The sequence below is a fragment of the Oncorhynchus masou genome, chromosome 29 (genome assembly GCF_036934945.1).
Source record: "Oncorhynchus masou masou isolate Uvic2021 chromosome 29, UVic_Omas_1.1, whole genome shotgun sequence".
Classification (NCBI taxonomy): Eukaryota; Metazoa; Chordata; class Actinopteri; order Salmoniformes; family Salmonidae; genus Oncorhynchus; species Oncorhynchus masou.
This window is the reverse complement of record NC_088240.1, coordinates 8,483,158-8,507,948: the sequence shown is the minus strand read 5'-3', so window position 1 is coordinate 8,507,948 and position 24,791 is coordinate 8,483,158. Positions and strand designations below refer to the sequence as shown.

At 42.9% G+C, this 24,791-nt stretch overlaps 1 protein-coding gene across 1 annotated transcript in view; it reads left to right on the top strand.

Annotated features, from left to right (window-relative positions):
- Positions 1 to 287: 287 nt before the first annotated feature.
- Positions 288 to 24,791, top strand: part of LOC135518950 (rho GTPase-activating protein 6-like) — a 75,048-nt gene continuing 50,544 nt past the window's right edge. The window contains exon 1 of the mRNA XM_064943931.1: positions 288 to 1,053. Within this exon, the coding sequence (XP_064800003.1) occupies positions 568 to 1,053 (486 nt within the window). The 5' untranslated portion in view covers positions 288 to 567. The remainder of the gene's footprint in view (positions 1,054 to 24,791) is intronic.

Here is a 24,791-nt window from a genome sequence, read left to right as displayed (position 1 = left end):
GTATTCCAAAACGGATTTGAAAGAACAAAAACGGATTTGATCAATTAGGCCTGCAGTGTGAACAAGGCATTAAAGAAGTCCTTAAAGACGTCCTTTCAATGTCATTACATTGTTTAGATGTGAAATCACCACTGATTAGGACCATCCTGGGGTGCCTTGATGTATGATGGTGGCGGAACCGGGAGCAGAGCGGCTCACAAGCGAGGAGGCAGACGCATTCATTTCATATTACTCAGAGGGGCGAAGCTTTGTGACGCGCAAGGGGCCAGAATTGTGAAACTGTACCCGGGAGAGGCTATGTACCCCCCCATCCTTGTTCCTGTAAATTCCGAGAAGGAAGAACTAAAGAGGAACTAACAAGGTCAATGACTTCAGTCTGTGTGGTTTCTTGGTTGAACTTCGGGTTCCTTATGGCGCGCAACAGGTAGCCAGTATCACTGTGAGGACGGAATACATTGCATGATGTTTATTCAAGCTAACAATCTAATCTCTGATCGCTTGAATGAACTCGATATTTACAAGTAGGATCATCTGTGGAACGTTGAGAATAGCCTACTGATATATGATATGTCCGCGCAAGGGTTGCTGAGCAGCGTTTTCTCATGCTCCTCGCCAACATCCAAAACAATGTCCAAACGGAGACTGAGACAGACTAGAAGTTTGGATTCAACTTTGATAAGACACTGTGGGACCGAAACGGATGGGACATCGGGTCAAACTGATCAAAAGTCGCTTTACCTAAGTGTAAATCATGGTCGTTACCTCCGAGCCTCAAACGAAAGCCTCTCCAAACTGGATGCGCCACTTACAGCTGGGGCAAAACAATGTCAGTCAGCATCCTCAAGCCTGTCAATATATTTGGATACTTCTGGCCAATTCGACTACGATTCCAAGGCCACTAAAAGAAGCACGGCATGGGATTTACCTTTTCTTGTCAGAAGCCCCGTTACTCCAACCGGAAGCTCAAGCACTTTATTTTCACCTAGAAAGTGGCTTCAAAAGAAGCCATCTCAACCATCCATCCCTCAATCATACGCTGTATGGAAATCCGAGGTAAGTAAGTGTTAAAATTCCACTTTTGTTGTTGTTGATGATGATGCTGGTGGTGATCATGATCATATTACTGTTGTTCAAACTATCCAATTCTGGTAAATTTCCGAAAATTGTCAGTTTTTCTAGAAATCCTGGTTGAAATATTCCCAAAATATTGCAGAAATAAGGAACCCTCCAACCGGGATTTACGGAAAACCTGGGTATTTTGGGAAAATTACCAGATTAATGCACCCCTATGAAGACTTCATGTTGTACAGCCTGGTCTCATAGACTAGACGTAACAGTAAAGGTATATTCGAAAACACTCAATTTAGTATGATATGTTATGTTTTTTGTGGTTACATAAGACAGAAAGTTAATTAAAGGCAGAATAGAGGAAGGTTATTGGGGTGGATGGGTCACCGTATAACATGAAGGTCTGCGAGTTCGAATTTCAACACGAAACAACTTTAGCATTTTAGCTAATTGTCAACTTTTCAACTACTTACTACTTTTTGGCTACTTTGCAACTATTTAGCATGTGAATTAACCCTTCCCCTAACCATGACCCTTTCAGCTAACCCTTACCCTAACCTCAACCCTTTAACCTGACTCTTAACCTTAACCCCTATCCCCTAGCATAGCTAACGTTAGCCACAGCAAATTAGAATTCGTAACATTTCATAGGTTTTGCAAATTGTAACATATCATACGAAATGGATCATGGACATCCACAAATTAAAATAAACCATACTAAATGTAGCATATCATACTAAATCGAGTGTCCCAGATTTACATATAGTACTATACGAAATGCTCTGAGACCAGGTTGGGCTGTATTACACAATAATACTCAAATTAAAGAAGCTTAGTTAATTAATAAAGCTGATGATGATGATTGAAGGTGGTGGTGAAAGTAGTAGCATTTGTAGTAGTATGGTGGCAAGACCACAGTTTATTAACAGTGTGGCAGTGTCAGTTGTCAGCATGCAAAAACATGTATTTAGAGTCGTGACTCATGAATAATAGTTACACCTGTTGACCTCAAATTTCATATCAAACTTTCAAATGCATATTTGTTAGTCTCTGAAATATGGAACAATGTCACACATGAGCAATAGGATATAAATTAGGCGTACAGCATGATGTCACTGGCAAATTTCTGTCTATCTTCCTCAGAAGGATAAGCAATATAAAAAACCTTCAGCCTATAGAAGCATATAGTAACTATAGCCTATATAAGCATATAGTAACTATAGCCTATATAAGCATATAGTAACTATAGCCTTCAGAAGCATATAGTAACTATAGCCTTCAAAAGCATATAGTAGCTATAGCCTATCGAAACATATAGTAACTATAGCCTATAGAAGCATAGAGTAAATATAGCATTTAGAAGCTGTAGCTATAGCCTATAGAAACATATTGAAATCTGTAGCATCTATAGCTTAGCCTGGGTGCCAGTCTGTTTTAGCCCTCTTGTCAACTCCTTATTGAATTGTCTTGACAATGACAATGGATTAGGCCTAGGGATAAGCACAAACCGATCTGGGACCAGGCTAGCTGTAGCTACCCTTTGAATAAATCTGGAGGGAAACTTGCTTTATAAAACAAACAAACAAACATTTTAAAGCTCTTAATCTCCTTGTATATACAGTATCAGTCAAAAGTATTGGACAAATCAAATCACATTTTATTGGTCACATACACATGGTTAGCAGATGTTAATGCGAGTGTAGCGAAATGCTTGTGCTTCTAGTTTCGACTGTGCAGTAATATCTAACAAGTAATCAAACAATTTCACAGGAACTACCTTTTACACACAAGTGTAAAGGAATGCATAAGAATATGTACATGTAATTATATGGATGAGCGATGGCCGAACGGCATAGGCAAGATGCAGTAGATGGTATAGAGTACAGTATATACATATGAGATGAGTAATATAGGGTATGTAAACGTTATATAAAGTGGCATTGTTTAAAGTGACTAGTGATACATTTATTGCATCCAATTTATTATTATTAAAGTGGCTAGAGAGTTGAGTCAGTATCTTGGCAGCAGCCACTCAATGTTAGTGATGGCTGTTTAACAGTCTGATGGTCTTGAGATAGAAGCTGTTTTTCAGTCTCTCGGTCCCAGCTTTGATGCACCTGTACTGACCTCGCCTTCTGGAGGATAGCGGGGTGAACAGGCAGTAGCTTGGGTGGTTGTTGTCATTGATGATCTTTTTGGCCTTCCTGTGACATCGGGTGGTGTAGGTGTCCTGGAGGGCAGGTAGTTTGCCCCCGGTGTTGCGTTGTGCAGACCTCACTACCCTCTGGAGAGCCTTACGATTGTGGGTGGAGCAGTTGCCGTACCAGGCGGTGATACAGCATGACAGGATGCTCTCGATTGTGCATCTGTAAATGTTTGTGAGTGTTTTTGGTGACAGGCCAAATTTCTTCAGCCTCCTGAGGTTATCATACTATCATGAAGGCAAAGGGTGGCTACTTTGAAGAATCTAAAATCTAAAATATATTTTGGTTTGTTTGACATGTTTTTGGTTACTACATGATTCCATTTGTATTATTTCATAGTTTTGATGAGTTGACTATTATTCTGCAATATAGAAAATAGTACAAATAAACAAAAACCCTTGAATGAGTAGGTGTGTCCAAATGTTTGACTTGTACTGTATATCAGAGATCAAAATAATCTTTCTCCAGGATTTGGCGGTGTGATTACAGCTCTGTCTGAGTAGTTTTGCAGAAGAGACTAAGAGAGGGACTCTTGTCCCTGTGGACTGTATGTCCTGTTTTTAGATAAACAGAACCATGTGTTTATAGAAAACCTTTCATCTAAGGCAGCAGGGCCATTTCCTCTTCAATGCATTCAAACAATGTGGTCAGTTAGAATGACCAGTCAGAATCAACAGCACTTTTTGAGTGGTGGATTACACAAATACATCAATTTATAGGAACACCTGTGTTAAATGTAAAGGCATATTATTCTTGTCAGCTCAAAGTGCCTGAGTCTACTATTATGGGAGGTGTTAGACTATACTAGGGCTCCCCACCTGACAGGTGAATTTATCTGGCCAACCAAGTTTTTTTTTGTTTAAATTGTTTGACCTGAAAGACTATAAAAACATCAACACGTCAACTCCAAGTGATTTTAATTTAGGGATTTGGTTCCAAAGTATTTCTATGGATAATAGAGAGCATCACTACTCTGGACGGTTCTGACTTAGAATATGTGGACAACAACAAACACCTAGGTGTCTGGTTAGACTGTAAACTCTCCTTCCAGACTCACATTAAGCATCTCTAATTTAAAATTAAATCTAGAATTGGCTTCCTATTTCTCAACAAAGCATCCTTCACTCATGCTGCCAAACATACCCTCGTAAAACTGACCATCCTACCGATCCTCGACTTCGGCGATTTCATTTACAAAATAGCCTGCAACACTCTACTCAACAAATTGGATGCAGTCTATCTCTCTCGTCACCCCCAAAGCCAATTCCTCATTTGGCCGCCTTTCCTTCCAGTTCTCTGCTGCCAATGACTGGAATGAATTGCAAAAATCACTGAAGCTGGAGACTTACTTCCCTCATTAGCTTTAAGCACCAGCTGTCTGAGCAGCTCACGGATCACTGCATCTGTACATAGCCCATCTGTAAAGAGCCCATCCAACTACCTCATCCCCATACTGTATTTATTTATTTATCTTGCTCCTTTGAACCCCTGTATCTCTACTTGCACATTCATCTTCTGCACGTCAATCACTCTAGTGTATTATTGGTATATTGTAATTACTTCACCACCATGGTCTATTTATTGCCTTACCTCCCTTTTCTTACCTCATTTGCACACACTGTATATAGATTTTCTTCAACTGTATTATTGACTGTATGTTTTGTTTATTCCATGTGTAACGCTGTGTTGTTATATGTGCCAAATTGCTTTGCTTTATTCTTGGCCAGGTCACAGTTGTAAATGAGAACTTGTTCTCAACTTCCCTGCATGGCTAAATAAAGGTGAAAATAAATTGAATTTAAAAAAATATACGCTGAGTATACAAATCATTAAGGACACCTGCTCCTTCCATGACAGACTGACCAGGTGAATCCAGATGAAAGCTATTGTCCCTTATTGATGTCACTTGTTAAATCCACTTCAATCAGTGTAGATGAAGGGAAGGAGACAGGTTAAAGAAGGATTTTTAAGCCTTGAAACAATTGAGACATGGATTGTGTATGTGTGTCATTCAGAGGGTGGAAAAGACAAAAGATTGAAGTGCCTTTAAACGGGGTATGGTAGTAGGTGCCAGGCGCACCGGTTTGTGTCAAGAACTGCAACACTGTTAGCTTTTTCACACTCAACAGTTAAATGTGTACATCAAGAATGGTCCACCACCCAAAGGACATCCAGCCAATTTGACACAACTGTGGGAAGCATTGCAGTCAACATGGGCCAGCATCACTGTGGACCACTTTTGACACCTTGAAGAGTCCATGAATGCTCCGATGAATTGAGGCTGTTCTGAGGGCCAAAGGTGGGTTGCAACTCAATATTACGAAGGTGTTCCTAATGTTTTGTACACTCAGTGTATTTGATCTAATACAAATGTAAGCAAGGTTTGAAATGATTATGTTTTAGTCAAATATGATATATGTTTGGGCTTCTTGCAGTCAATTTCTGTCTAAAAATTATCTCTAACTATCGTCTCATGGCTGAATCTAGTTGATAATCGCTGAACTCAGTAGGTAGGCTGTCTCTGACATTGGACTTGTTCATGGTGACAATGGACTTCAGGTCCGTAATAATTAATTGGTGTCATGGGAACTGAACTTTCTTTTTCCCCTTTTTTTCTCTCAGCTTTATTTAACCAGGTAGGCTAGTTGAGAACACCTTTAGTTAACCAGGTAGGCTAGTTGAGAACACCTTTAGTTAACCAGGTAGGCTAGTTGAGAACACCTTTAGTTAACCAGGTAGGCTAGTTGAGAACACCTTTAGTTAACCAGGTAGGCTAGTTGAGAACACCTTTATTTAACCAGGTAGCCTAGTTGAGAACACCTTTATTTAACCAGGTAGGCTAGTTGAGAACACCTTTAGTTAACCAGGTAGGCTAGTTGAGAACACCTTTAGTTAACCAGGTAGGCTAGTTGAGAACACCTTTAGTTAACCAGGTAGGCTAGTTGAGAACACCTTTATTTAACCAGGTAGGCTAGTTGAGAACACCTTTAGTTAACCAGGTAGGCTAGTTGAGAACACCTTTAGTTAACCAGGTAGGCTAGTTGAGAACACCTTTAGTTAACCAGGTAGGCTAGTTGAGAACACCTTTAGTTAACCAGGTAGGCTAGTTGAGAACACCTTTATTTAACCAGGTAGGCTAGTTGAGAACACCTTTAGTTAACCAGGTAGGCTAGTTGAGAACACCTTTATTTAACCAGGTAGGCTAGTTGAGAACACCTTTATTTAACCAGGTAGGCTAGTTGAGAACACCTTTATTTAACCAGGTAGGCTAGTTGAGAACACCTTTAGTTAACCAGGTAGGCTAGTTGAGAACACCTTTAGTTAACCAGGTAGACTAGTTGAGAACACCTTTAGTTAACCAGGTAGGCTAGTTGAGAACACCTTTAGTTAACCAGGTAGGCTAGTTGAGAACACCTTTAGTTAACCAGGTAGGCTAGTTGAGAACACCTTTATTTAACCAGGTAGGCTAGTTGAGAACACCTTTATTTAACCAGGTAGGCTAGTTGAGAACACCTTTATTTAACCAGGTAGGCTAGTTGAAAACACCTTTATTTAACCAGGTAGACTAGTTGAGAACACCTTTATTTAACCAGGTAGGCTAGTTGAAAACACCTTTATTTAACCAGGTAGACTAGTTGAGAACACCTTTATTTAACCAGGTAGGCTAGTTGAGAACACCTTTATTTAACCAGGTAGGCTAGTTGAAAACACCTTTATTTAACCAGGTAGGCTAGTTGAGAACACCTTTATTTAACCAGGTAGGCTAGTTGAGAACACCTTTATTTAACCAGGTAGGCTAGTTGAGAACACCTTTATTTAACCAGGTAGGCTAGTTGAGAACACCTTTATTTAACCAGGTAGGCTAGTTGAGAACACCTTTAGTTAACCAGGTAGGCTAGTTGAGAACACCTTTATTTAACCAGGTAGGCTAGTTGAGAACACCTTTATTTAACCAGGTAGGCTAGTTGAGGACACCTTTATTTAACCAGGTAGGCTAGTTGAGAACACCTTTATTTAACCAGGTAGGCTAGTTGAGGACACCTTTAGTTAACCAGGTAGGCTAGTTGAGAACACCTTTATTTAACCAGGTAGGCTAGTTGAGAACACCTTTATTTAACCAGGTAGGCTAGTTGAGAACACCTTTATTTAACCTGGTAGGCTAGTTGAGAACACCTTTAGTTAACCAGGTAGGCTAGTTGAGAACACCTTTATTTAACCAGGTAGGCTAGTTGAGAACACCTTTATTTAACCAGGTAGGCTAGTTGAGAACACCTTTATTTAACCAGGTAGGCTAGTTGAGAACACCTTTATTTAACCAGGTAGGCTAGTTGAGAACACCTTTATTTAATCAGGTAGGCTAGTTGAAAACACCTTTATTTAACCAGGTAGGCTAGTTGAGAACACCTTTATTTAACCAGGTAGGCTAGTTGAGAACACCTTTATTTAACCAGGTAGGCTAGTTGAGAACACCTTTATTTAACCAGGTAGGCTAGTTGAGAACAAGTTCTCATTTGCAACTGCGACCTGGCCAAGATAAAGCAAAGCAGTTCGACACATACAACAACACAGAGTTACACATGGAGTAAACAAACATACAGTAGAAAAAGTCTATATACAGCATGTGCAAATGAGGTAGGATAAGGGAGGTAAGGCAATAAATAGAACATGGTGGCGAAGTAATTGGAATATAGCAATTAAACACTGGAATGGTAGATGTGCAAAATATATATATACATCCATGAATGTGCGAGTAGAGATACTGGGGTGCAAAGGAGCAAGATAAATAAATAAATACAGTATGGGGATGAGGTAGTTGGATGGGCTATTTACAGATGGGCTATGTACAGATGCAGTGATCTGTTAGCTGCTCAGACAGCTGGTGCTTAAAGCCAATGAGGGAGATATGAGTCTCCTGCTTCAGTGATTTTTGCAGTTCGTTCCAGTCATTGGCAGCAGAGACCTGGAAGGAAAGGCGGCCAAAGGAAGAATTGGCTTTGGGGGTGACCAGTGAGATATGCCTGCTGGAGCACGTGCTACGGGTAGGTGCTGGTGTGGTTACCAGGGAGCTGAGATAAGGCAGGGCTTTACCTAACAGAGACTTGTAGATGACCTGAAGCCAGTGGGTTTGGCGACGAGTATGAAGTGAGGGCCAGCCAATGAGAGCGTACAGGTTACAGTGGTGGGTAGTATATGGGGATTTGGTGACAAAACGGATGGCACTGTGATAGACTGCATTCAATTTGTTGTGTAGTGTTGGAGGCTATTTTGTAAATGACATCACTGAAGTCGAGGATCGGTAGGATGGTCAGTTTTACGAGGGTATGTTTGGCAGCATGAGTGAAGGATGCTTTGTTGCAAAATAGGAAGCCGATTGTAGATTTAATTTTGGATTGGAGATGCTTAATATGAGTCTGGAAGGAGAGTTTACAGTCTCACCAGACACCTAGGTATTTGTAGTTGTCCACATATTCTAAGTCAGAACCTTCCAGAGTAGTGATGCTGGATGGGCGGGCAGGTGCGGGCAGCTATCGGTTGAAGAGCATGCATTTAGTTTTACCTGCATTTAAGAACAGTTGGAGGTCACGGAAGGAGAGTTGTATGGCATTGAAGCTTGTCTGGAGGTTAGTTAACACAGTATCCAAAGAAGGGTCAGAGGTATACAGAATGTTGTTGTCTGCGTAGAGGTGGATCAGAGAATCACCAGCAGCAAGAGCGACATCATTAATGTATACAGAGAAGAGAGTTGGCCCGAGAATTAAACCCTGTGGCACCCCCATAGAGACTGCCAGAGGTCCGGACAACAGGCCCTCCGATTTGACATTACTGAACTCTATAAGAGAATTAGTTGGTGAACCAGGCAAGGCAATCATTTGAGAAACAAAGGCTGTTGAGTCTTACGATAAGAATGTGGTGATTGACATAGTCGAAATAAGTTTTTATCGCAGGATTTGCTCAAATTGAACTGTAATTTGAAAATGTTTATATAAAAAGCATTACAAGAATATTATCATAATCTGTTAAATTGACAAACACACTTTCTTTAACCTCAAAGTCAGTAAAATTACAAAAAGTTAACTTGAGTTAACTGATTAACTCTGACAGAGCTAATTTTAACATGTTAAAAAGGATAAGGAGACACGGAGCACTAGCTTCTCTGTTCTTTTCACTGGGCTTCTTCCAACGGTCACCGACCAACATATGAAGAAGAGAGGTGCCTTCAGCAGTACCACTCCCCGAGTGAATGGCCCAGAAGTAAGAAATAATTATTTTTAACATACTTGAATTATTACACTGATGTAGGCTAAGTTAACTTTTTACAGAATGGCATTACAGAATGTTCAAGTCCGTATGTGAAAACATTACTACTGCAACATGTTAACACCACCTTTTGACATGTGAGGAGAATAACACTATTTCACCAGTAAATTGCAATTCGACATGTGATAGTGAGATTTCTGTTGTCTTACATGTGAAACAGCAAATTTGATTTTCACATGTGAACTTGCAATTCCAAATGTGAACAGGAGATTTTCACATGAGAAAGTGTTGAAAAGGTTGTGTTATCATGTGAACTCTAAATGTAATATGTCTGAAATTTAAGCTCAACATGTGAAAACAGCAAGTTCATGTGTTTTTGTGGTTTTGTTGTTGTAAAAGGGTTACTGTTGCCATATTATTTTTATCATTATTTTTTCAGGACCCGTTTTTAGAATGTAGAGTGTTGTAACATGGTTGTAATAGTTCTTAAGTGAATGTTGTACTATTTTTTTATGTCAACTTTTATAGCCAGGAATGTGTCTTGAAACACAGAGCAGGGTTGGTGTCAGTTACTGCGTGATGTTCCCATTTCAGTACGGTTACTGTGTTTGCATATTGCTGCACTTTAAATACTTAATGTAATCGGGGTGTCTCTGTTATCATTAAATAAAGTTATATAAAGGGGGGGTGGTTGTTCTGGACCATTGGTGTGTTTAGCTCTGTCTGGAGTTTGCTGCCAAGCGCACTGCATCGCCTCTTGAGTCCAATCCCATTACAAGGATATAGACACTCAGCAAACACCTGACTCTATGGATTCACACACACGCGCACGCACACGCACACACACACACACACACACACACACACACACACACACACACACACACACACACACACACACACACACACACACACACACACACACACAAACAGACACACACACCATATTGTGTCTCATCTCTATAAAAAAAAATGCTAGTAAGGAGATGGCTAGGAGGTCTAACGTTACAGTAGAGGTGGGTCTGGAGCCCCCAATCCATTTTCTCTCCCTCAATTCTGAAGTTTCGAGCAGATGTAGTCCTCGTTGGCATAATCATGACAAGCTGCATTCCTGGGGCCAGTGTGGGATCATTCACCCCTCCCCATGCCGGTTCACTTCTTCCTAATAAGTAAACTTGTTGAGCAGTTTCAAAAGTCCAGCTATGCATACAGCTTTTTTTATATCCATCTCAACATACCTCAGTAGCAACATCTAAAGTATAATGTTGCTACTGTAGTAATTGCAGTGTTACTACACACATTTAAGAGCAATTGTATGTAGTGTTACAGCATTACATTGTTTCTATGTGTTTCAATAAGGAGGCCCCTTACAAAAAAAATATTATCCACATGGTTTTCGGGACACGTGTGAAAAACACACATCACGTGACATTTTCTTTATATCTGAAAGTGAGAATTTCACATGTGAACTTGCAATTCACACATGTGAAACTGCATATCTGATTTTCACATGTGAACACTTTTAACATGTGAAACTGCAAATGTTTTTCTCCTCACATGTGATAGGTGGTGTTAATATGTGAACTCTAAATGTAATGCCTGTGAAAATAGGGTGTCAACATTATGAAAACAGCTATTTCACATGTGAAACTGCACATTTGGCATGTGTTTTTTTTATGGGGGGGGGGGACATGCAGCTCACAGATGCATGCAATAGGTATCCTTTGCTCCATAGTGTCGTGGAGCCAATGCACTCAAACGATATGGTGCTGTAGATAGCCCACCCTCTCACACCCATTCTTGCACATCTGTGTGTCTGTTTGCATTGTCTCGTTCAATCTGGCAGTTCTTAAAACTGGGCCTAGTAACTGTTAGCAGATACAGAGTAGGAGTTATACATATCTTATTGCAGATGAGTCAGAAAACCCAAATCCATGTGACTACTCTGCCTGGAGTAATGTGTTGTTTCTTCTTCGTGGACTTTCTTACTGCAGCTCAAGCATTTCATTTCCTGTCATTTCTGCAAAGAAACTATTTTTTGGTTTGGCACAAACTTTGGTAAGCGACAGGATAGCGAGCTCATTCCCCTCACGTCTTGATAGCTTTTGGAAATCCTAAGATTACATTTACATTACATTTAAGTCATTTGGCAGACACTCTTATCCAGAGCGACTTACAAATAAGATCTGTCGTGATTTAACTTTATTAACTTTATTAAAGTCACAAAGCGAGGAATTGCTGTGATGGTGAAAATTAGCGATATCATCTACAAACTTATTTACCTCCAAACAAAATGTCCAGAGGCAATACCAGTCTATAGTTGTAGCAACGGTCATCAAAAGGATTTAAAAACTATTCTAATAACTGCAACAGTTGGATAAAGGATGAAGATACTCTAAACTTTTTTACTTTTTTTAATTCATCAGACATTGACTGAATTATAGCACAAATAATGGAGTTCAGGGATTTTTGTGGTTATTCAAGTATTCAATGTATTGTCATTGTCAGCCTCCATTCGGCAGGGCATTACCTGCCAGGTGTCAAAAGCGTTACACAGGGATTCGGGCCCATGTTGCCTCCAATGCTTCCCACAGATGTGTCAAGTTGGCTCAATAAGGGATCATAGCTTTAACCTGGATTCACCTGGTCAGTCTAGTCTATGTCATGGAAAGAGCAGGTGTTCTTAATGTTTTGTATACTCAGTGTATTTTGTGTTAAAATAAAGAAATTTTTATCAAATCAAATCAAATTTTATTTGTCACATACACATGGCTTGCAGATGTTAATGCGAGTGTAGCGAAATGCTTGTGCTTCTAGTTCCGACAATGCAGTAATAACCAACAAGTAATCTAACTAACAATTCCTAAACTACTGTCTTATACACAGTGTAAGGGGATAAAGAATATGCACATAAGGATATATGAATGAGTGATGGTACAGAGCAGCATAGGCAAGATACAGTAGATGGTATCGAGTACAGTATATACATATGAGATGAGTATGTAAACAAAGTGGCATAGTTAAAGTGGCTAGTGATACATGTATTACATAAGGATGCAGTCGATGATATAGAGTACAGTATATACGTATGCATATGAGATGAATAATGTAGGGTAAGTAACATTATATAAGGTAGCATTGTTTAAAGTGGCTAGTGATATATTTACATCATTTCCTATCAATTCCCATTATTAGAGTGGCTGGAGTTGAGTCAGTGTCAGTGTGTTGGCAGCAGCCACTCAATGTTAGTGGTGGCTGTTTAACAGTCTGATGGCCTTGAGATAGAAGCTGTTTTTCAGTCTCTCGGTCCCAGCTTTGATGCAACTGTACTGACCTCGCCTTCTGGATGATAGCGGGGTGAACAGCCAGTGGCTCGGGTGGTTGATGTCCTTGATGATCTTTATGGCCTTCCTGTAACATCGGGTGGTGTAGGTGTCCTGGAGGGCAGGTAGTTTGCCCCCGGTGATGCGTTGTGCAGACCTCACTACCCTCTGGAGAGCCTTACGGTTGAGGGCGGAGCAGTTGCCGTACCAGGCGGTGATACAGCCCGCCAGGATGCTCTCGATTGTGCATCTGTAGAAGTTTGTGAGTGCTTTTGGTGACAAGCCGAATTTCTTCAGCCTCCTGAGGTTGAAGAGGCACTGCTGCGCCTTCTTCACGATGCTGTCTGTGTGAGTGGACCAATTCAGTTTGTCTGTGATGTGTATGCCGAGGAACTTAAAACTTGCTACTCTCTCCACTACTGTTCCATCGATGTGGATAGGGGGGTGTTCCCTCTGCTGTTTCCTGAAGTCCAGAATCATCTCCTTAGTTTTGTTGACGTTGAGTGTGAGGTTATTGTCCTGACACCACACTCCGAGGGCCCTCACCTCCTCCCTGTAGGCCGTCTCGTCGTTGTTGGTAAATCAAGCCTACCACTGTTGTGTCGTCCGCAAACTTGATGATTGAGTTGGAGGCGTGCGTGGCCACGCAGTCGTGGGTGAACAGGGAGTACAGGAGAGGGCTCAGAACGCACCCTTGTGGGGCCCCAGTGTTGAGGATCAGCGGGGAGGAGATGTTGTTACCTACCCTTATCTGACTTATTTGCTGCAACCACCAAAAACTTTCTCTGTCTAGACCTACCTGCACTCACCTGCGTTGTCTAGACTGCCTCATTAGTTACTGTTGTGGTCACTTTCTCTGTCTAGACCTACCTGCACTCACCTGCGTTGTCTAGACTGCCTCATTAGTTACTGTTGTGGTCACTTTCTCTGTCTAGACCTACCTGCACTCACCTGCGTTGTCTAGACTGCCTCATTAGTTACTGTTGTGGTCACTTTCTCTGTCTAGACCTACCTGCACTCCCCTGCGTTGTCTAGACTGCCTCATTAGTTACTGTTGTGGTCACTTTCTCTGTCTAGACCTACCTGCACTCACCTGCGTTGTCTAGACTGCCTCATTAGTTACTGTTGTGGTCACTTTCTCTGTCTAGACCTACCTGCACTCACCTGCGTTGTCTAGACTGCCTCATTAGTTACTGTTGTGGTCACTTTCTCTGTCTAGACCTACCTGCACTCCCCTGCGTTGTCTAGACTGCCTCATTAGTTACTGTTGTGGTCACTTTCTCTGTCTAGACCTACCTGCACTCACCTGCGTTGTCTAGACTGCCTCATTAGTTACTGTTGTGGTCACTTTCTCTGTCTAGACCTACCTGCACTCACCTGCGTTGTCTAGACTGCCTCATTAGTTACTGTTGTGGTCACTTTCTCTGTCTAGACCTACCTGCACTCCCCTGCGTTGTCTAGACTGCCTCATTAGTTACTGTTGTGGTCACTTTCTCTGTCTAGACCTACCTGCACTCACCTGCGTTGTCTAGACTGCCTCATTAGTTACTGTTGTGGTCACTTTCTCTGTCTAGACCTACCTGCACTCACCTGCGTTGTCTAGCCTGCCTCATTAGTTACTGTTGTGGTCACTTTCTGTTGCGTCATTCAACAATCAATCGTGTCAATAGCAGCATAGATAATAAATCAGCACATACTTTACATTGTTTGCGAGATCAGACATAATATCAATATAATGCAAGTGTTCATTTTCGAAAGTTGCTTTCATCTAATTTGTAACTATATTAAGTTAACTTTTCACATTTCCACAAACAAATGAACACCCATCAGAATAAAGTGATCTTTAAAAAAAAAATCTATTATTTAACCTTGGCGAGTCAGTTAAGAACAAATTCTTAATTACAATGACGGCATACACTGGACGACGCTTGGCCGCCCTGTGGGACTCCCAATCACAGCCAGTTGTGATACAGCCTGAATTTGAACGAGGATGACTGCAGTGATGCCAGTGACCCTGGATTTAAATAGCCGACGTTGTAAGAATGTGGTGTTGGGACGTGAATTTGAAGAAGGTCCTTTACCTGAGCTTGCCTAGTTTACCATCGGTGAAACAAAGGAATAGCTCGGTCGAGGGGAGCATGGATTTTGTGGGGACGGTCGAGTGGAAAAAGGCTACAGAGACAATGGTGGGTTTTAATGAGTGTAGGGTTAGAATGTAGGGTGGCGGGGTTTAATGAGTGTAGGGTTAGAATGTAGGGTGGTTGGGTTTAATGAGTGTGTGCATGGATTTTGTGGGGACGGTCGAGTGGAAAAAGGCTACAGAGACAATGGTGGGTTTTAATGAGTGTAGGGTTAGATTGTAGAGTGGGGGGGTTTAATGAGTGTAGGTTTAGAATGTAGGCTGGTTGGGTTTAATGAGTGTAGGGTTAGAATGTAGGTTGGTGGGTTTTAATGAGTGTAGGGTTAGAATGTAGGGTGGCGGGGTTTAATGTGTGTAGGGTTAGAATGTAGGCTGGTTGGGTTTAATGAGTGTAGGGTTAGAATGTAGGGTGGCGGGGTTTAATGAGTGTGTGCATGGATTTTGTGGGGACGGTCGAGTGGAAAAAGGCTACAGAGACAAACAGGAAACACAGGAACTTTGGCTGTGAGTGTTGGGACTTACTGCCTCTACCTAAGCTGCAGTCTTCTGTTTCAGCTGTGATGAAGGCGAAGGTGAAAATGAGGAAGAAGGTGTTAAAGAGAGAGGTTGAATTTGATGAAGTTGGCGATAGAAAGGGAGATGTTGGGGGGGGGGGCGAGAGGTGAAAGGTGAAAGGGAAGTAATTGACGGCGAGTGAAGTGGAAGGTGTGGTGAAGAGCTTGGAATCCGAGCATGGCATCAATGGATATGATAAAGAAGAATCTGGTCCAGTAGGTGTGACATTTTTGGAGAAAGTGGATCCTTGCCTTTTTAGCAGATCCATTTGAAGTTTCAGGGTGTGAAAGGAGTTGGGGACAGTTGAGTCAGTAAAGGTACCCTCTAGTGGGCATGGGATATTTGTGTGCGTTTCTTCCGCCCAGAGGGAGCGGGAGCTTTGTGTCACGCAACTCGGGACCAATATCAGTTTCTTGATTTGCTCTTCGGAACAGTACACAATTGAAAGGAGTGATTACTGGAGTAGCGGTGAGACAGAAGAGTTCGTCTTTGCCCGACAAAGTTAGGATTTTTCAGTTATCCAGTATGAGCTTTTGTGCCGATTACATTACATTGTTACAGGTGTCAAGCTTATGGGCATGTGGCAAGAGTGTGTAGGAGGGAGGTTTCTAGGTGTGATAGGTGTGCAGAAGGTCATGGGACAGAGGAATGTGTAGTATTGGGGAAAGAAACGGTATGTGTTCATTGTAGGGGTGCCTATGGGGCTGGCGATCAGAAGTGTCTTGTGTGAAAGAGGCAGGTTGAGGTTGCCAGGGTAAGAGTAGAGCAGGGGGTATTGTGTGCTGAGGCAGTGAAGAAAGTAGAGGAAGATGGGTCAAGGGGGAAGGATCCTGAGAGGATCCCAGTGAGTAGTAAATCTGTGCCAGCACAGAAGGATTAGGGTTTATAGCTATGTTTATCAACTTTACAGCAGAGATGAGTCACAGAAAATAGATGTTATGGTGGCTGCAGCAGTGAAGTACAGTATTCGGGGGTATTTGGGGGACTTCAGAAGAGTTACAGGGCGTGTTGAGTGGTGGTGTCCTATAATTCGCTGTTGGGCTGGGGTAGGGCCAGATAGGGTTGAATAGGGTGGTGGGTTTTAATTTAATGAGTGTAGAGTTAGATGGTAGGATGGTGGGTTTTAATGAGTGTAGGGTTAGAATGTAGGGTGGTGGGGTTTAATGAGTGTAGGGTTAGAATGTAGGGTGGGGGGGTTTAATGAGTGTAGGGTTAGAATGTAGGGTGGGGGGGTTTAATGAGTGTAGGGTTAGAATGTAGGGTGGTGGAGTTTAATGAGTGTAGGGTTAGAATGTAGGGTGGTGGGTTTTAATGATTGTAGGGTAGCAGGTAGCAGGTAGCCTAGGCTCTTCCGATGGGGTTGGGAGGTAGTCTAGGCTCTTCTAATGGGGATAGCAGGTAGTCTCATGTGATGGGGTTGGCAGGTAGCCTCTTCAGATGGGGTTGGCAGGTAGCCTCTTCTGATGGGGGTAGCAGGTAACCTTGGCTCTTCTGAAGGGGGTAGCTGGTAGCCTAGGCTCTTCTGATGGGGTAGCAGGTAGCCTAGGCTCTTCTGAAGGTGGTAGCAGGTAGCCTCGTGCTTAGAGCGTTGGGCCAGTAACCATCAGGTAGCCTCTTCTGATTGGGGTAGCAGTTAGCCTAGGCTCTTCTGATTGGGGTAGCAGGAAGCCTCTTCTGATGGGGTTGGCAGGTAGCCTCTTCTGATGGGGGTAGCAGGTAGCCGAGGCTCTTCTGATGGGGTTGGCAAGTAACCTAGGCTCTTCTGATGGGGGTAGCAGGTAGCCGAGGCTCTTCTGATGGGGTTGGCAGGTAGCCTAGGCTCTTCTGAAGGGGTTGGCAAGTAGCCTAGGCTCTTCTGATGGGGGTGGAAAGTAACCTAGGCTCTTCTGATGGGGGTAGCAGGTAGTCTCGTGCTTAGAGCATTGGGCCAGTAACCAGCAGGTAGCCTAGGCTCTTCTGATTGGGGTAGCAGGTAGCCTAGGCTCTTCTGATTGGGTTGGCAGGTAGCGTCTTCTGATGGGGGTAGCAGGTAGCCTAGGCTCTTCTGATGGGGTTGGCAGGTAGCCTAGGCTCTTCTGATGGGGGTAGCAGGTAGCCTAGGCTCTTCTGATGGGGTTGGCAGGTAGCCTAGGCTCTTCTGATGGTGTTGGCAGGTAGCCTAGGCTCTTCTGATGGGGGTAGCAGGTAGCCTCTTCTGAAGGGGGTAGCAGTTGGCCTAGTGGTTAGAGCGTTTGGGTCAGTAACCAGCAGGCAGCCAAGTGGTTAGAGCGTTTTGCAAGTAACCAGCAGGTACCCTAGTGGTTAGAGCGTTGAGCCAGTAACCAGCAGGTAGCCTAGTGGTTAGAGCGTTGGGCCAGTAACCAGCAGGTAGCCTTTTGGTTAGAGCATTGGGCCAGTAACCAGCAGGTAGCCTAGTGGTTAGAGCATTGGGCCAGTAACCAGCAGGTAGCCTAGTGGTTAGAGCGTTGGGCCAGTAACCAGCAGGTAGCCTAGTGGTTAGAGCGTTGGGCCAGTAACCAGCAGGTAGCCTAGTGGTTAGAGCGTTGGGCCAGTAACCAGCAGGTAGCCTAGTGGTTAGAGCGTTGGGCCAGTAACCAGCAGGTAGCCTAGTGGTTAGAGCGTTGGGCCAGTAACCAGCAGGTAGCCTAGTGGTTAGAGCGTTGGACTAGTAACCAGCAGGTAGCCTAGTGTTTAGAGCATTGGGCCAGTAACCAGCAGGTAGCCTAGTGGTTAGAGCGTTGGGCCAGTAACCAGCAGGTAGCCTAGTGGTTAGAGCGTTGGGCCAGTAACCAGCAGGTAGCCTAGTGGTTAGAGCGTTGGGCCAGTAACCAGCAGGTAGCCTAGTGGTTAGAGCGTTGGACTAGTAACCAGCAGGTAGCCTAGTGTTTAGAGCATTGGGCCAGTAACCAGCAGGTAGCCTAGTGGTTAGAGTGTTGGGCCAGTAAATGAAAGGGTGCTGGATCAAATCCCCAAGCCGACAAGGTAAAAATATGTTCTACCCCTGAACAAGGCAGTTAACACACTGTTCCCCATTAGGATGTCATTGTGAATATGAATTTGTTCTTTAACTGACTTGCCTAGTTAAATAATATGTAAATTGACACATTTCCTACAGCTCTTGATGGACACAAGCCCTTAGGACCAGTGGAAGACAGCTCATAATAATGACTGGAATAGAGCTAATGGCATCAAACACATGGAAACCATGTATTTGATTCTGCTCCAGCCATCACCATGAACCTGTCCTCCCAAATTAATGTTCCACCAACCTCCTGTGCTCAGGACACAAAGGGCAGTTTAAAGCCAGAGCAGTTTACCAATTCAGTGGCAGTACTTCAAGGTGAAGGATAAATGCAGGGATCTCTGAGGCTGTGCACATCAAGTCCTAGCAGCACTTCCTTAAGAAGGTATCCACGGCTGTGCTGTTTATTTAGTTCTACCCTAGACGTATTGAGACGGCGACATTACGATAGGCTTTTAATGAAGACCAGGCTTCTGGTTTCTTCACACCGAATCCAAAGCCAGACCACTCAGAAATGTAATCACTATAAATTCTATTGAGGCTGGTTAATAGCAGGAGGACTCGTTCTATGACAATGGGAAACTTAATATGATTTATTATGTCATTGGGGCCGCAGATCTTACATGGCGCTCGTGTTCTGGAAATCAGCTGCCTGTGTTTACAACACCACAAGTGCGTTGATTAGTGGGCGTTATGCATATTTACTTATGCTATAGTAACATGATTTAAATGTCGTGTTACGTCTTGCGTACGGTTTATAATGTTGCTTTATAACTATATATACATGATAAACCAATTATGTTAGTCTTCTGGATTAAAACCTGTTGAAGACTGACTCATCAACGGTAAGAATGATGATGAGATGTTTTTCTTGGCTCATGTTGTTTGTGTGATGGTAATACGAAGCACAGATGTTCATTACAAATGCTCAATGAGGTTTCTGCATCTTCTTCTTATGCGTCGTGCATAAGAACAGCCATTAGCCATGGTATATTGGCCATATAGCACACCCCCTCGGTGCCTTATTGTTTAAGCATATCTCAGTGCAGAACAGTAACCACAGTCACATGTAATAGGCCCAAGGTGCCATTATGAGACTGTGTGTCTGTGTTCCTGCTGTATCTAAGAGACTGTGGCCCTGTGTTCCTGCTGTATCTATGAGACTGTGTGTCTGTGTTCCTGCTGTATCTAAGAGACTGTGGCCCTGTGTTCCTGCTGTATCTAAGAGACTGTGGCCCTGTGTTCCTGCTGTATCTAAGAGACTGTGGCCCTGTATTCCTGCTGTATCTAAGAGACTGTGGCCCTGTGTTCCTGCTGTATCTAAGAGACTGTGGCCCTGTATTCCTGCTGTATCTAAGAGACTGTGGCCCTGTGTTCCTGCTGTATCTAAGAGACTGTGGCCCTGTATTCCTGCTGTATCTAAGAGACTGTGGCCCTGTGTTCCTGCTGTATCTAAGAGACTGTGGCCCTGTGTTCCTGCTGTATCTAAGAGACTGTGGCCCTGTGTTCCTGCTGTATCTAAGAGACTGTGGCCCTGTGTTCCTGCTGTATCTAAGAGACTGTGGCCCTGTGTCCCTGTTCTATCTAAGAGACTGTAGTCCGACTGAATAACAACAGTGAAGTCAGTTTGACATTGTTTTCCCCACTGTATGAAACACGGCACCTCTCCCCCACCAAGAGTCAGCTCTCTCTTACTCTCCTATAATAAGATGTACAGTATGTTCTGTAACTTGTGCCGCACTAGCCTGGGGTCCCTGGTTAGGACAAAGTAACTGCAGCATGTGAGGCTTTCCATGGGGTTGTTAAAGGTGAAGTTTTCCATGGGGTTGTTAAAGGTGTAGTTTTCCATGGGGTTGTTAAAGGTGTTGTTTTCCATGGGGTTGTTAAAGGTGTTGTTTTCCATGGGGTTGTTAAAGGTGAAGTTTTCCATGGGGTTGTTAAAGGTGTTGTTTTCCATGGGTTTGTTAAAGGTGAAGTTTTCCATGGGGTTGTTAAAGGTGAAGTTTTCCATGGGGTTGTTAAAGGTGAAGTTTTCCATGGGGTTGGTAAAGGTGAAGTTTTCCATGGGGTTGTTAAAGGTACATTTTTCCATTGGGTTGTTAAAGGTTCAGACCCAGATCCAAGAGTTGTGTTAAAATATCCACAGATATTCTGTTTCTGTAAGGAACGTTATCTTTCACTTACAGATAGACTATCTTAATGAGATCACTCTGATGTATCATTTTCCTGTTTAGCAGGAAATGATAATTGTAGTGTATTCAAGGTTTAAAAATACTTTTAAAGTTTTCTAGCTTCCATTTCAAAATGTCAGACTTAATGTATCCTAACTAAAAAAAAAATTTAATCCAAATAATCATTTACATTTCCTGTTGCTACAGGATTATTTTCCTGTGATGAGAAACTTGTCAAATTTAGATAATACATCTGTGGATGTAACATGCATGCACAATACATTTGGATGTTTAATGCCCTATAGGCATACAGTTATCATGCCCGCTTTGAGGATAATACATTGCCACCGTCGCGGCCCGCGAACAAGGACCCCTTCTCCGTGGCGAACATGAGTTAGACATTTAAAAGTTTTAACCCTCACAAGGCTTCTGGTCCAGACGGCATCCCTTGCCGCATCCTCAGAACATGCGCAGACCAGCTGGCTGGTGTGTTTACGGACATATTCAATCTCTCCCTATCCCAGTCTGCTGTCCCCACATGCTTCAAGATGGCCACCATTGTTCCTGTTCCCAAGAAGGCAAAGATAACTGAACTAAATGACTACCGCCACATAGCACTCACTTCTGTCATCATTAAGTGCTTTGAGAGACTAGTCAAGGATCATATCACCTCCACCTTAACACTCTAGACCCACTTCAGTTTGCATACCGCCCCAGCAGGTCCACAGACAATGCAATCGCCATCACACTGCACACTGCCCTATCCCATCTGGACAAGAGGAATACCTATGTAAGAATGCTGTTCGTTGATCACAGCTCAGCATTCGACACCATAGTACCCTCCAAACTCATCATTAAGCTGGAGGCTCTGGGTCTCAACCCCGCCCTGTGCAACTGGGTCTTGGACTTTCTGACGGGCCGCCTTTCTGACGGGCCGCCCCCAGGTGTTGAAGGTAAGAAGTAACATCTCCACTTCGCTGACCCTCAACACTGGGGCCCCACAAGGGTACATGCTCAGCCCCCTCCTGTACTCTCTGTTCACCCATGACTGCGTGGCCATGCACGCCTCCAACTCAATCATCAAGTTTGCAGACGCCACAACAGTAGTGGGCTTGATTATCAACAATGACTATACAGCCTACAGGGAGTAAGTGAGGGCACTCGGAGTGTGATGTCAACAAAACAACCTCTCACTCAACATCAACAAAATAAAGAAGATGATCGTGGGCTTCAGGAAACAGCAGAGGGAGCAGCCCCCTATCCACATCGAAGGGACAGTAGTGGAGAAGGTGGAAAGTTCCTAGGCGTACACATCACAGACAAACTGAAATGGTCCAGGTAGGGCAGCTGGCTGTACAGACAGTGTGGTGAAGAATGCGCAACAGCACCTCTTCAACCTCAGGAGGCTGAAGAAATTTGGCTTGTCACCTAAAACCCTGACAAACTTTTACAGATGCACAATCGAGAGCATCCTGTCGGGCTGTATCACCGCCTGGTATGGCAAATGCACCGCCCCCAACCACAAGGCTCTCCGGAGGGTGGTGCAGTCTGCACAACGCATCACTGGGGGCAAACTACCTACCCTCCAAGACACCTACAGCACCCGATGTCACAGGAATGCCAAAAAGATCATCAAGGACAGCAACCACCCGAGCCACTGCCTGTTCACCCCGCTACCATCCAGAAGGCGAGGTCAGTACAGGTGCATCAAAGCTGGGACCTAGAGACGCTTCTAACTCAAGGCCATTAGACTGCTAAACATCAATCAATAACTCAGAAGCTGCTGCCTACATAGAGACTCATATCACTGGCCACTTTAATAAATGGATCGCTAGTCACTTTAAACAATGCCACTTTTATAATGTTAACTTATCTTACATTACTCATCTCATATGTATATACTGTACCTTATACCATCTATAGCACCATGCCTATGCCGCTCATCCATATATTTATATGTACATATTGTTATTCCTCCCTTTTAGATTTGTGTGTGTTGGGGAATTGTTAGATTACCTGTTAGATTTTACTGCACTGTCGGATCTAGAAGCAGAAGCATTTCGCTACACTCGCATTAATATCTGCTAACCATGTGTATGTGACCAATAAAATTAGATTTGATTTGATATAGAGTGTCGTATGCAAGTGATCAACTAGCTGGTTCAATCATTGATGAACCCCATGGAATCGAAAAGGGGGAGATGTCAATGTAATTTCGGATAGTGGTACACTCAAAATCAAATCAAATCTCAATGTATTTAAAGTGCCTTTAACATGTTACAATACACTTTACAAATAAAGAAAACTGATTGATTTGACTATTATTCTCATTATTCTATCAACTTAAATATACACTGTAGGATCACTATTGCATTAGTCTTGTCCCCCAGTCGGCTCTATGTGGTAGCAATTAGCCTAGGGACCGAGGTTGCTATGGCATTACAATCTCCCAAAAAGCACATCATTGTCAATCCTATCCTAGCATAGTGATTTGACACATGATTTATATTTCATTCATTAGATAACATTGAAGATTTTGTCTAGTTTTCACTTTTATTATTGTATATTTCATATACAGTAGAACGTGCCCTGCATAGGATCTCCTTTCAGCACTGTGATGGCTGGGTTGAAATGTAAAGCTGAAAGGGACATCTGGTTTACATGAAGTAAATCTCAACTCTTATTTCTCACAGCAGAACTGCTGAACTTGATCCTTGGCAAATATTTCTTCCCACAGGAGACGGTCAGTGTGTATGGCATGGAACCAGACCTGCCTGTAGAACCTACCACACAAAGTAGCGTATGCTCATATACCTACGCCTCCGCTGTCGAAAACGGGCGGAAATATACAATCTATGAGTTAGATAGTGAAACTATGAACCTGAAAATAACATTTCAATAAATAAATCAATGGTTATTTTCATTTCGTGGTCCGTATGGCTATGTTTTCAGATGGTGACCCAGAGGGCCAGTCAGCTCAATGTGTCCTGCCTGAATAGCTGCGAAACTGTAGCAACTCAGTTTGAGACCAGAAAGCCTTTCCAACCCACAGCCTGGATGACGGAATATGTCAAGCAAGTTTTTCTAATCAGTTCGAAATAATCCATATTTTCTACGTTAAAAATAGAGCAGTATGAAGACGATCAACTTCCTCCTAACATTTTACTTGCCGAGGTGATGAAAGTGCCTTTTTTACTTGCCAGGGTGACAAAGGTGTTTATCTGTCAGTATTTATAGTACTATTTGAACAGTCTCCTGAATTATTTTCTAAGAGAAGACTCTTCCCTCCTCCTCACATAATTACTGGCCTTATTACTCCCTCTTTCAGAGAGAGAATAGACTGGAATGGATTTCTACCTAGTTCAGTGTAAATGGGCTGACTGAGAGAGCTCGCCACAGAACATTGTTGTTGTTATTTGGTGAGAAAGCCTTTCTAAATATAGATGGCACTGCGGCTGCTTTTTGCGGATGTGAAAACGTAATGGAGGAGAAGGAACATTCATCTGTCACACTCAGGGAGTGGATCTTCAATGGGGATCATATTGCTTCATATTAGTGTGTTGCTCTCCGTGGCTCATCACAAAGTAATAGCTTGGGCTGGTTGTGTCTCATTAAATCTAATAATCACCTCACTCTTAACAACCTGGCCTTAAGACAAAAAAGATGATCTCTCACTAGAGAAGGAGATTAGATGAGAGACACATGAGGCAGTGAACCTAATATGAATATACATAGAGACCTGGAGAGGAAGTCATGACCTTTCATTGCTTCTAAGGGACTACCCCTCCTGAGCAGTAGAGCTTTGTCGTAATGTTTACAAAGATTCTTTGATATGACGGCTTTAGGCATCAAAGCCTTACAGTAAGTGAATTCATGTTTCATGTGGCTGTGGATATTCTCTGTCTATCTGCAACCTCCGCTGCATTAGTAATGGAGGCTTTGGGTTTCATTTAGGTTGATTTTAGGATATCACGTTGCTTTGATATTAAATTGCCGCCGGCTACAGTAGGAAACTTGGTGCACCCTTTGAGAAAAATCTGAAATGTAGAG